General features: G+C 40.2%; 1 protein-coding gene across 1 annotated transcript in view; it reads left to right on the forward strand.

Annotated features, from left to right (window-relative positions):
• Positions 1–11945, forward strand: part of ROR1 (receptor tyrosine kinase like orphan receptor 1) — a 486857-nt gene extending 474912 nt beyond the window's left edge. The window contains exon 9 of the mRNA XM_049879476.1: positions 8335–11945. Within this exon, the coding sequence (XP_049735433.1) occupies positions 8335–9762 (1428 nt within the window). The 3' untranslated portion in view covers positions 9763–11945. The remainder of the gene's footprint in view (positions 1–8334) is intronic.
• Positions 11946–12237: the final 292 nt, after the last annotated feature.

The raw sequence follows: 12237 nt of genomic DNA on the forward strand, positions 1-12237 counted from the left end.
GTTTTTTATGAAGAGCCAAGGACATTAGTAACAGGGCAACAGCTGCCAAAAGGGCAGCAGTCTTGGAGCATTGCTGTTGTTAGTTGCCGTGGACTCAATTCTGAATCACGGCAATGCTATGCAGAAGAAGTGAAACGTTGCCCAGGCTTTCATGATGGTTGACATGTTTGAGTTCCTTGTTGTGGCCACGGTGTATTTTGAGTGCCTTCTAACCTACAGGGCCCATTTTCCAGCACTATTTTGGACAATATTTTGTTGTGATCTATAGGGCTTTCATTGGTGAATTTTTAGAAGTAGATTGCCAGGCCTTTCTTCCTAGTGTGTCTTTGTCTAGAAGCTGCACTGAAGCCTGTCCCCCAAGGATGACCCTGCTGGTTTTTGAAATACCAGTGGCATAGCTTCCACCATCATAACAACACACAAGCCACCGCAGCATGACAAATTGACAGATGGGTAGTGGCTTGGAGTATTAGGACATGGGAAAGGAACCATCCTGAAGTGACAGAGGTTGCAAAGATTGCAGGGAGAGGTTTGGAGTTGATTTATGAATATGAGTTTCAGTCCTTTTTAAGCACCTGCTATTGAAGCCACTTTCCTATCCCAGAGAGACAACCTGGGTTCTGGTTCCCTCCACCCTAATGTAGCTCTGCTTTTTATCCATGTGTCTACTTCAAGTTGGACTCATAAGTGGAGCAATCATTCCCTATTCAGGCTAAAGGCAAAAAGTCACAGAGCAAGGTCCATGCTGCATACAAACATAGGTGGCCCTCACAAAGTCCCCACCTCATTTCCTATGGTAATCATTTACGTAAAGTGAGCAGGAAACGGCAGGCTAGTAGTAAATTGTTTCAGCAGGAGTCATTTCAAATACATTATCACCTAAGGCGAAAAGAAATAAAGTCCCTATGTCTGTTTTCCTTTTTCATCTGCCACCTACGTAATTACAATTTTTTTTTTTTAAAACCTCTACCCATGCGTCTTTGCTTTCATATCTAAAGTGAATAGATCTAATCGGGTCACACATCCCACTTAGATTTCATCACTTCGGTGAAGGAAGTCGCCAACATCAGCCTGATCTCTCTATCAGCAGTTTTTGCTGTGCTATAACAACATCGGCAACAACTATACCTTATCCGACACCCCCCTCAAAAAAGAGAATGACTCACGTCTAAAATAGTCTTCATTTGCCTTCAGTGAGTGGAGAGTTCATTTAAACTAGAAAGACAGTTGCCCATCAAAACTTTTTAAGGAAATGATCACAAGCAGATCTGAGACCCATGTATCGATTGCATCAACTTGTATTTTTATCCTGCCCTCCCAAATTCTATAATTTTTTAAAACTGCACCGGGGCAGATGTGTGTTTACTTTGAGAGGTAAAAATGTTAACATTTAAGCTGAAAGCCTGTTTCAGTTTTAAGGTACTTAATTGCCTTACAGCATATAATAAACCGAGCCCATCTTGTCATTCAACTAATGGAAGGAGTGATAAAGAGATAGGAGCCGGGGACCCTATCCATTCCAGTTTCCCTTTGTACTTGGTTTACTTTGGCACCATGCCTCATGTGTATTTTACACTTCTTTACATTTTGTACATCCCTGTATGACAAATATTTGTCAAACAAAAACTAAACAGATTTATAACCCTTTAACTTGAAATGAGCCAAAATTGAACTGCCAAAACTTTATGACTTCATTTTCTTTCATAGTTTTCCACTACATTGGTTCAAACAGACGAACCCCACTTGAGGTCAGGCAGAGGTCATTTCACTTTCATTACTAAAATATAATTTACAATATGCCAGACCTAAACAAGTTTAGCCTAAAGGGTTTGTATAATGTAAACCATCTGTTCCTCAACAATACAGCTAATTTCCTGCCGTCACCGTACAGTCTACTGACTGCTTCTTTAAGGGCTTTTATGATTTTTTAACTAGTTCAGGATTTATGTAAAATTTGAAAATGAGGCTATAGTTAAGACTCATTTGTACCAAGTAACTTGAGCATTTTAAAAATGCAAATCACTCTGCAAATTGTTCCCCTGGAACCGAGCTCCAAGCAGCTTTTTCTGGGCATTTCTGTGTCTGCTGTTGCACAGGTGTTTGAAGGAAAGGTTTTGTGAAACCTGCCCTCTTAGGTGCTTTTTGTGCTTCTTTCCAAAGCTAACCCCATGTTGCTTTGACCGGCTCTGGTGAACCACTCTTTCCTCCTATACGCTGGAGGAGAGTTTGGCCTGTGTACTATATGGCCAGCCAGGTATTGGTAAGATATGACAAGACACACTTTGGGTTGAAATGGACGTCCTTTCACGTGTCTGAAGAGGGAGAAGGCATGCTTTTAGTTCCATAGAGTAGCCACACACTGGAGGCTGACCTCACAGCCCCGCAAGGTGTCAGGCCTCAAGCTGAGCCTCCAGGCACATTTCTGCATCTACCTGGGATTGCTGGCCAACAGACTTCTCTGGTTTCAAACAGAATGGTGTTGCCCAAAGCAGAAAGCCTTGCAGATCCAAATGTAGCCCTTTATGGCTCTCCTGAATATTCTTGATATTTTTTCTAAGCCTTTTTCTCCATTTGTAAAATGGAAAAAATAAAAGTTCTTCTTCCAAAAGTAAATACCGGTAGTCCCTGGTTTACAGACCACTTGGACTGGTCCTTTAATATTATGTAAATTTGCCCGCACTTTGAAACAATTGAATTTGAATTAGCCCGTACTCAGCAACAAATTCTTCATCACCATCACCTTCCTTTGCTGGATTTGCAGCTGTTAAATCATTGAAAAGGCTTTCAGCCTTCTCTTGCACTAAAGTAAGGCTAAATAAGAGCCGTATGCACCTGTAGGGACTTATTTACAGATTCGACTTAAAGACACATTTAGGAAGAGATCATATTAGTAACCCGGGGACTGCCTCTACAACAAGAGAGCAAATTTGCTAACCTCAACGCAGGGGAATGCAGCAGAGCCTCTTAGCTGTTAAGCCCCAGGGCCGTGAGTCAAGCCTGAGCCAAGGGGCTATCCACCCTGTCTTCTCTTCCAGTCCCCAGAAGTTTGGCCTGCTTGCTTCCTTTTCCCACCTGCTACCATCCACTCTTCCACATGGATTCTTCCTCCCTCCACTTTCATCGCGGCACCTCCCAGAATTCCGAGGCCACAGGCCTCTCAAATTCCCACCTAACCTCAGTCTCTAAAACAAATTGTCATTTTTTTCAGCTAACAACTGCAGGAGAACAGAAAATGATTAACAGGAGGACACTTGACACTTTTTTAAATTAGAGGGAATTGTAGGAGACACTCCAGAACTACTTAAGACTATAAATGAACTTAAATTGTTTGCATTTACTCCACTTCCTGTATAATTTCTCTAATAAGGATAATAAAAATGATTTAATGAGCACTTACTAGGTGAAAATTACATACATACATGGTTGCATTTAATCCCTACTGCAACTATGCAAGGTAGATATTATTTCAGAGATATGAAAACAGGCTCAGAAAAGTTAAGAAACTTAGCTAGGGCCAGCCAGCTAAATAGGACCCATCCCACAGGGTATTAAATCAGTTAAGATTTGTTAAGTGCTCAGAACAGTGTCTTACACACAGTAAGCACTGTGTATTAACTACTATTAATAGAAAGCAGCAGAGCCAAGTTGCAAACCCAGATTTTTATGAATCCAAAGATCACATAGTTTGAATTATACCACACCGCTTATGGGTTAGAGCCCTGGTTGCACAGTGGTAAGAGCTTGGCTGCTAACCGAAATGTCAGCAGTTCGAATTCACCAGCCATTCCATGGCAACCCTATGGGGCAGTTCTATTCTGTCCTATAGGGTTGCTGTGAGTTGGAATCAACTCAATGGCAGTGGGTTTGGATTGGTTTTGGCCTATAGGTTGGAGTCCCTAGGTGGTGCATACAATTAACGAGCTCAGCTGCTAAACCAAAGATTGGAGGTTCAGGTCTACCCAGAGGAACCTCAGAAGAAAGGCCTGGTGATCTACTTCTGAAAACTCAGCTATTGAAAACCCTATGGAGCACAGTTCTACTCTGACACACGTGGAGTCACCATGAGTTGGGTTCGACTCAATGGCAACTGGTTTTTTGGTTAGTCAGCGGAGGTGGGGGAGTTCCTAACTCCTCTTTGTATCAGTCTAATATTCCTTGGGTTTAATTCCTAATTCCCATTTTCCCTCAAAAGAAATTTTAGTACTCAATCTCTTGCCCCTTTAGATCATGAAAACCTGTTTAGGTCTAAAAGTAAGTAATGGCTACTCTGCTACATACTTTGGGTATGGGTTGGATAAATTGGATATAAGTTAGATTCACTTACATCGTTAAGAAAAGTCCTAACGGAAATCTTCAATCTTAATGTCATACAGAAAAAATTCACCTTTGGTAACTCTTGCCAGCAAAAGTTAAGTTATTGAAGTGCTGCCAGAGGAAAAGGTAGAGTTGATTCACCTGGCGAACGTTCTCATCACTCCCATAACTCTGCTCCCAAAGGAACTTACGTTAGCTCCAGAAAGAATGTAGACCCTATAAAAAAAGCAAAAGGAAAAATAGTAGATGGACCTGTGACTGCAGAGGAAATGTCCTGATTTAATCAGACAGATAGATTGGCCTTATGTTTTTTAATTTAATTATTTAATTTTTGGAATCCGTATATATTCATATGGCTCAAAAAATCTAAAGTGTAAAAAAAGAGTGAAGTGAAAAATCTCCCACCTCTGCCCTCTCATCTTCCCAATTTCAACCTCTACCCCCTCCCCATCCCCCAACTCCCCAGTAAAACCAGTTGCCCGGGAGTCAGCTCTGACTTGTGGTGAGTTCCATGTGTGTCACAGGAGAACTGTGCTCAATAGGGTTTTTAGTGGCTGACTTTTCAAAAGTAGATCGCTAGGGCTTTCTTCCAAGGCTCCCCTGGGTAAACTCAAACTTCCAACCTTTTGGTTAGCGGCCGAGTGTGTTAACTGTATGCACCACTGGGGGACTCCTATTTTCCCCCTCCTCCCAGTAACCACTGCTATTTGTTTCCTGAGTTTCCTTTCAGAGTTCCTTTATACATATGCAAGCAAATATGAGTATATCATCCTTTTTCCCTTTCTATTTTACATAGAAGAATTATACAACATTAATTGTTCTTTTGCTTTTTTATTTTTAACTTAGCAATAGTATTTTGGAAATTTTGCTTTTATCAGTATGTAAAACATTTCCTCATTTTTTGTAACTGTATAATATTCTGTTTCCTAGATGCACCATAATTAATCTCCTATAGGTGTCTATTAGGTCGTTCCTAAACTTTTGCTATTACAAGTAATACTGTAGTGAGTAGGACTGAATTAATAAAATTTAATTTACTGAATGTTTAAAAACATTACATTGCAATTACTTTAAGCACAAGTTAACTTTTCTGTAAGGCATTTCCAAATATCAACCCTGTAAGGTCTGCTTTAATGACAAGGTAAGACCATTTTGTAATGAAAAAATATTCTTTGCATAGAAGAATTAAGGTATCAAAATCCTTGATTCCATTTTGTCCCTCCATGTGGAGACTTTGCTGCAAGCATATTTACACTTATATTTAGGTTAATGGGCATTTCCTCCTGGATTTAATATAGGAAAACATCAGCCTAGAACAGGACTAATCATCATAAAACTAACTTGGTAGAGTTTAGATTCAAGAACTCTTGTTTGCAAACTATTGTTTTAAACTCTGTACAGAGAACTCTGAATTCCATATGTATTTGCAACATTGTCAGCTTCCACTGGAATTCTCAGAGAAGCATTTTTTTTCCTTAGAAATAAGGATTTTAAAATGCAGGAATTATTTTAAAAATCCATTTTATCGTAAAAATGTATTGCCCTTAATGACTTTCAAAAACAAATAAGACTTAACATTAGGCTAGATTTGAAGTGAATTTCAAAAATAGTTAAAACACACATTTACTGCTAAGATCAAATATTACAATTTTATACTTATTTTCATTGTGAACTAGATGCTTTCTCCTGTCAGCTTTAAGGTCAATCAATAGACAACCCACTTTTAAAGTCCTACAGATATAAATTGGTGTGAAGGGCAGTGCCTCCCTTCAGGAAACTTACAATCTGATTGAGGGGACGAAATATATGCCTAACAAGAGCAGCAACAGCAAGGTAATAACATCGAAAGGTTAAAGAGCGCTTACCATGCCAGACTAAGTTCTGAGCACTTTACAAATGATAACTTGTTAAAGTACACAATAACCCTGTGAGAGAAGCACAGTTATCCTCATTTTACAGAGGAGGGAATTGAGGCACATGGTAATTAAATATTGTATCCATAGTCACACATTTGGTAAGGTGTGAGAGCAGGATTCAAACTCAGGTTGTTCAGGTTGTCTGGCTGTGGAGGCCATATGTATAACCAGCCATCACACTACTTCTTGTATATACAGTCCAAAAAAAAAAAAAACCCATTGACCTCAAATCGATTCCAACTCATAGGAACCCTATAGGACTGAGTAGAACTGCCCCATAGGGTTTCCAAGGAGCAGCTAGTGGGTTCAAACTGCCAACCTTTTGGTTAGCAGGCGAGCTTTTAACCACTAAGCCACCAGGGCTCCCTTATTCATGGTTTCACTTTCCATGGCTTCAGTTACCCTTGGTCAATCTTGATCTGAAAATATTAAATGGAAAATTCCAGAAGTAAACAATTCATAAAATTTAAATCCCACACTCTTCTGAATAGCGTGATGAAGTCTTGCGCTGTCCATCCGTTTCCATCCTGCCCAGGACATGAATCATCCCTTTGTCCAGCGTATCCATGCTGTATACACTACCCACCCACTAGTCACTTGGTAGCTGTCTTGGCTGGCAGATCAACTGTCTGGGTATCGCAATGCTGGTGTTCGAGCAACCTTATTTTGTTCAATGGCCCTAAAGCACAAGACTAGTGATGCTGGCAATTGGGATATGCCAAAGCTATTGTTGTTAATCTCTTATTGTACCTAATATATAAATTAAACTTTATCATAGGTATGTAAGTATAGAAAAAACATAGTATATATAGGGTTCAGTACTATCCACGGTTTCGGGGATTCACTGGGGATCTTGAAACGTATCCCCTGTGGGTAAATGGGGACTAGTGTAGCGCATTCAGGCCTGAAACAAAACCAAACCTACTGCTGTCGAGTTGATTCCGAATCATTGTGCCCCTATAGGACAGAGTAGAACTGCCCCACAGAGTTTCCAAGGAGCGTCTGGTGGATCTGAACTGCCGACATTTTGGTTAGCAGCTGTAGCACTTAACCACTACACCACCAGGCAGTAAGGGCGAAAAGGACTCCAGAGACCACAAAGATCACTGAGGTATACTGTTCAGGGAACGTTTCAGAGGAAGTGGGGCCTGAAATAATCTTTTTGTAAAACAAAAAAAAAGATTTGATAAGATGGGAGGAGTACATTCCAAACATTCTCACCTCTAGTAGGAACACCTCAGGAGGCCAGTCTCTTTTTTATTTCTCTGGCTTTTAGCACAATGTGTATCCCTAGAATGGGACAGCCTTGAAGGAACAAATGTATTAGGCAAAAATGTGCTTGGTGTTTTGGGGCAACAATGAGGAAACCTATTTAACCAAGGTGATGCTGTCATATAGAGGAGCAGCAAGGTTTCATGTCAGGGTGGTAGGTTAGGACCAGATCTCAAATAATGTTGAGTGCCCGGCTAAGAATTCAGGCTGTATCCTCTGCAGCAGTGCTTTTCAAACTTAATGTGCACCAATGTCACCTGAGGGTCTTGTAAAACACACGTTTTGATTCAGTAGGTCTGGGGTGGGCCTGGGAATCTGCATTTGTAATAAGCTTTGGATGCCAATGCTGCTGGCCTGAAGACCACACTTTGAGTATCAAGACTCTAGGCAACAGCAAGAAACATGGGGGTGGGGACTGCTGAGTAGGGGAGTGTTATGAAGTCTCCTATGACACCTCCACTAAGTTGCAGCCAACAATTTTAAAGACTCATGCCCGCAATATCTTATTTAATCTGATTTATAGAGCCTTCGTCTAGATGCTTACCCCCACCCTTCCTCTCAAAGTCCAAGATGTCTTGCCTTCCCAAACCCAGTGCCGTCGAGTTGATCCCGACTCGTAGCGACCCTATAGGACAGAGTAGAACTGCCCAATAGAGTTTCCAATGAGCGCCTGGTGGATTTGAACTGCCAGCCCTTTGGTTGGCAGCCGTAGCACTTAACCATTACGCCACCAGGGTTTCCGAGTGCTTTGCCATCTGGTGGTAATTGATAGTGCTTATCAGTCTTGCCTTAAGAAATGTTTTAAACCACACTTTTCCTTTCTTTCATACAGAGCAAGGCTAAGGAGCTGCCTCTTTCTGCTGTACGTTTTATGGAAGAATTGGGTGAATGTGCCTTTGGAAAAATCTATAAGGGCCATCTCTATCTCCCAGGCATGGACCATGCTCAGCTGGTTGCTATCAAGACCTTGAAAGATTATAACAACCCCCAGCAGTGGACAGAATTTCAACAAGAAGCCTCTCTTATGGCCGAACTGCATCATCCCAATATTGTCTGCCTTCTAGGGGCTGTCACTCAGGAACAACCTGTGTGTATGCTTTTTGAGTATATGAACCAGGGGGATCTCCATGAGTTCCTCATCATGCGATCCCCACATTCCGATGTTGGCTGTAGCAGTGATGAAGATGGGACTGTAAAATCCAGCCTGGATCATGGAGATTTTCTGCACATTGCAATTCAGATTGCAGCCGGCATGGAATACCTGTCTAGTCACTTCTTTGTCCATAAGGACCTTGCAGCTCGCAATATTTTAATTGGAGAGCAACTTCATGTAAAGATTTCAGACCTTGGTCTTTCCAGAGAAATATACTCAGCTGATTACTACAGGGTGCAAAGCAAGTCTTTGCTGCCTATTCGCTGGATGCCCCCTGAAGCCATCATGTATGGCAAATTCTCTTCTGATTCAGATATCTGGTCCTTTGGGGTTGTTTTGTGGGAGATTTTCAGTTTTGGACTCCAGCCATATTATGGATTTAGTAACCAGGAAGTGATCGAAATGGTGAGAAAACGGCAGCTCTTACCATGCTCCGAAGACTGCCCTCCCAGAATATACAGCCTAATGACAGAATGCTGGAATGAGATTCCTTCCAGGAGACCAAGATTTAAAGATATTCATGTCCGACTTCGGTCCTGGGAGGGACTCTCAAGTCACACCAGCTCTACAACTCCTTCAGGGGGAAATGCCACCACGCAGACAACCTCCCTTAGTGCCAGTCCAGTGAGTAATCTCAGTAACCCCAGATACCCCAATTACATGTTCCCAGGCCAGGGTATTACACCACAGGGCCAGATCGCTGGTTTCATTGGCCCACCAATACCTCAGAACCAGCGATTCATCCCTATCAATGGATACCCCATACCTCCTGGATATGCGGCCTTTCCAGCTGCCCACTACCAGCCAACAGGTCCCCCCAGAGTAATCCAGCACTGCCCTCCTCCCAAGAGTCGGTCCCCAAGCAGCGCCAGTGGGTCGACTAGCACTGGCCATGTGACCAGCTTGCCCTCATCAGGATCCAACCAGGAAGCAAATATTCCTCTACTACCACACATGTCTATTCCAAATCATCCCGGTGGAATGGGCATAACCGTTTTTGGCAACAAATCTCAGAAACCCTACAAAATAGACTCAAAGCAGCCATCTTTGCTAGGAGACTCCAATATTCATGGACACGCTGAATCTATGATTTCTGCAGAACTGTAAAATGCACAACTTTTGTAATTGTGGTATACAGGACAAACTAGAACACCGTAGAAAAGATTTATATTCAAATGTTTTTATTAAAGTTCTCTTTTAGCAGACATTACAACAGGTATCTTCTGTGAAGTTTAACTGTGTCTTAGCAAGGTGGAAAGACACCACCCAGAAAAAAACACTGTGGAATTTATGCTCCATCGAGGTGCCTGACACGGCATTGGGATTGGTACATATGATTTCAAGTACCGAAAACTGCAAACCAGTGAAGAGGAAAAGAACCTTGCGATTAAATAGCAAACCAAAAAAGAAAGTCAATGGTGCTCTGTGTATTTGCCTTTGGTCGCCATGACTAGTCTCTCCCCAAAATGTATACATCGTAGCATTTGTCTACCTGCTGTCTTTTCTTCAGGACAGATGTTCAGGAATGATACTGATTCAATTTAGACTCTATGCATGTTTATATGGAAGTGATGTTCAGAATAAATGAGGAAGCTTTAGCCCAAATTTGAGATCCCAGATGGAAGAAAATGAGCCATAAGACAAGTATACAGATTCTCTGAAGCCTTCTATACAATGGGGCTGCTTTGGGAAGGTGCAGAGTGTGCCTTTTTGTGAACCTCCTCTTCTGATCAGAAAAGGCGGGTTCCACATTTTCCTTTTCACAGTGTGCTTACCCAAGCTCTTGAAATAACACAGGGCATCGGACCATAAGAAGACCAGATGTGGATGCTGAAATTGATTGTTGGTTGATTAGTTCACTTTACTGCATTAGGAATGAGACCCCAAAGGAAACGGAGTCAGGAAAATGGCCTCTCAGGCTAGATTTGCATCCTTAGGAGAAGAACAAGGGCTCCTATGGAGACAGCCTCCAGAGGTACTTCCCTGGACCAATAACACTGAAAAATAGAGGTGGGGCTGCAGACGAGCACAACCACACCTTGCAAGCCCTTGCTTAGGGGTTGTCCAAGATGGAGGGTTGCTTACCGTCAGTAGACTTTGGGAACATAGGAAACCCTGTGATACCAATTTCTAATTAATTTAAAGTTTCTTTTTCTTTTTTTTCTGTGCTAGAAATGTTCACAGATTTTATTCCAGTCTCAAAAATTATGACAATGTATTTACATAGAGTTAGTTGGAATCCAAAGATTATGAATTCTATAATTTTGCAAAGCATTACAGTATTAAAAAAATAAAAAGACAAGTACTAAGTTCTCACATCAAAGATTACCAAAAACTGAATTGTTTAAGTTGGTGAATAGAAGCAAAATAATTTTTGCCGTAGTTAGAGAAGGTACTAAATGTGCATCTCATGGCATATACCTACCTGTCAGCCATCTTTTGCCAAGTTTAGAATTCTTGTGGGTTTCAAATTCTATATAGAAAGGAATTTTTTTATTTGATTTTTTTTTTAAGAATAACTCCTTTATTTCTAAGAGTAATATTTCAAAGTCTCACTTTTATTTTACTGATAAGAGACTTATAAAGTGACTTAGAGGATGTGAAGTAATTGCTAGAAAATGATACTTGATGAGGAGAATGTAAGATTTAGAGGCACACTGATGTTTCAGTTTCTCAAAAATTATAATTAGGGCAAGAAATCAAGGAAATACGTTTACCAAAATCTGTTGCAATTTTTCCAAACGCTGAACCTTCAAACAACAAATAAGGACATATAAGTACTGTGAACTCAAAGAGTTGGCTCTATCCAGGTTTATTGGAAAATAAATTAAGACATATTTTTGTGACATAAATAAGCTGATTCAGAACTTACATTTCTTAACTTTAGGTAGAGGAGAATATTTGTATCCTTTTGTTGCTATGCAACTGTTTAATGATTAAGCTTCAAACCACAATTTTGTATATCATACGACAATCAATCGTTTTCCCAGAATATTTATTATCTTAAGTAAACACAATTTCAGCGAATCAGAGCTTTTTTAGGAGTCCCTTAAAGGGAAATTAGCATTCCATGAGCCATTAAGATACCTACCCTGGAAAAACATCGTGGTTTAAAAATAAATTCAAGTTAGTTTTTTATATAAAGAACTATAACATTTATTTTAAACCTTTTATAATTGCAGAAATCATTAAGGCCTGAGCAAACTAAATTTCAAAACCACTTGTAACAATGTATTTTGTAATAGTGCTGTGATACTACATAACACAGTCCCTTTTGTATTAAAATAGTATTTTTTTTTTTTTTTTTTCACAAACTGAAAAATATCTTTCGCTTTGTTGGCATTGTTTTGTAAGATGACTTTATTTTCAAATCTTTTTTTTTTTTTTTTTTTTTTTTGCACTAAACTATGTTTCTGGTTTGTATCACAGAAGTGAAAATATATCTTTGCATTTTTATATCTGGTTTGTTTCCTTGTTTTCTTTCTTTCTTTGTTTTAACTCGATATAGATTTTCTTCAAATATATAATGGCAATATTCAGATATCTTGCCCTACCATATCTTTCCTTATTTTCACATGCATG

The sequence above is a fragment of the Elephas maximus genome, chromosome 3, assembly GCF_024166365.1.
Source record: "Elephas maximus indicus isolate mEleMax1 chromosome 3, mEleMax1 primary haplotype, whole genome shotgun sequence".
NCBI lineage: Eukaryota > Metazoa > Chordata > Mammalia > Proboscidea > Elephantidae > Elephas > Elephas maximus.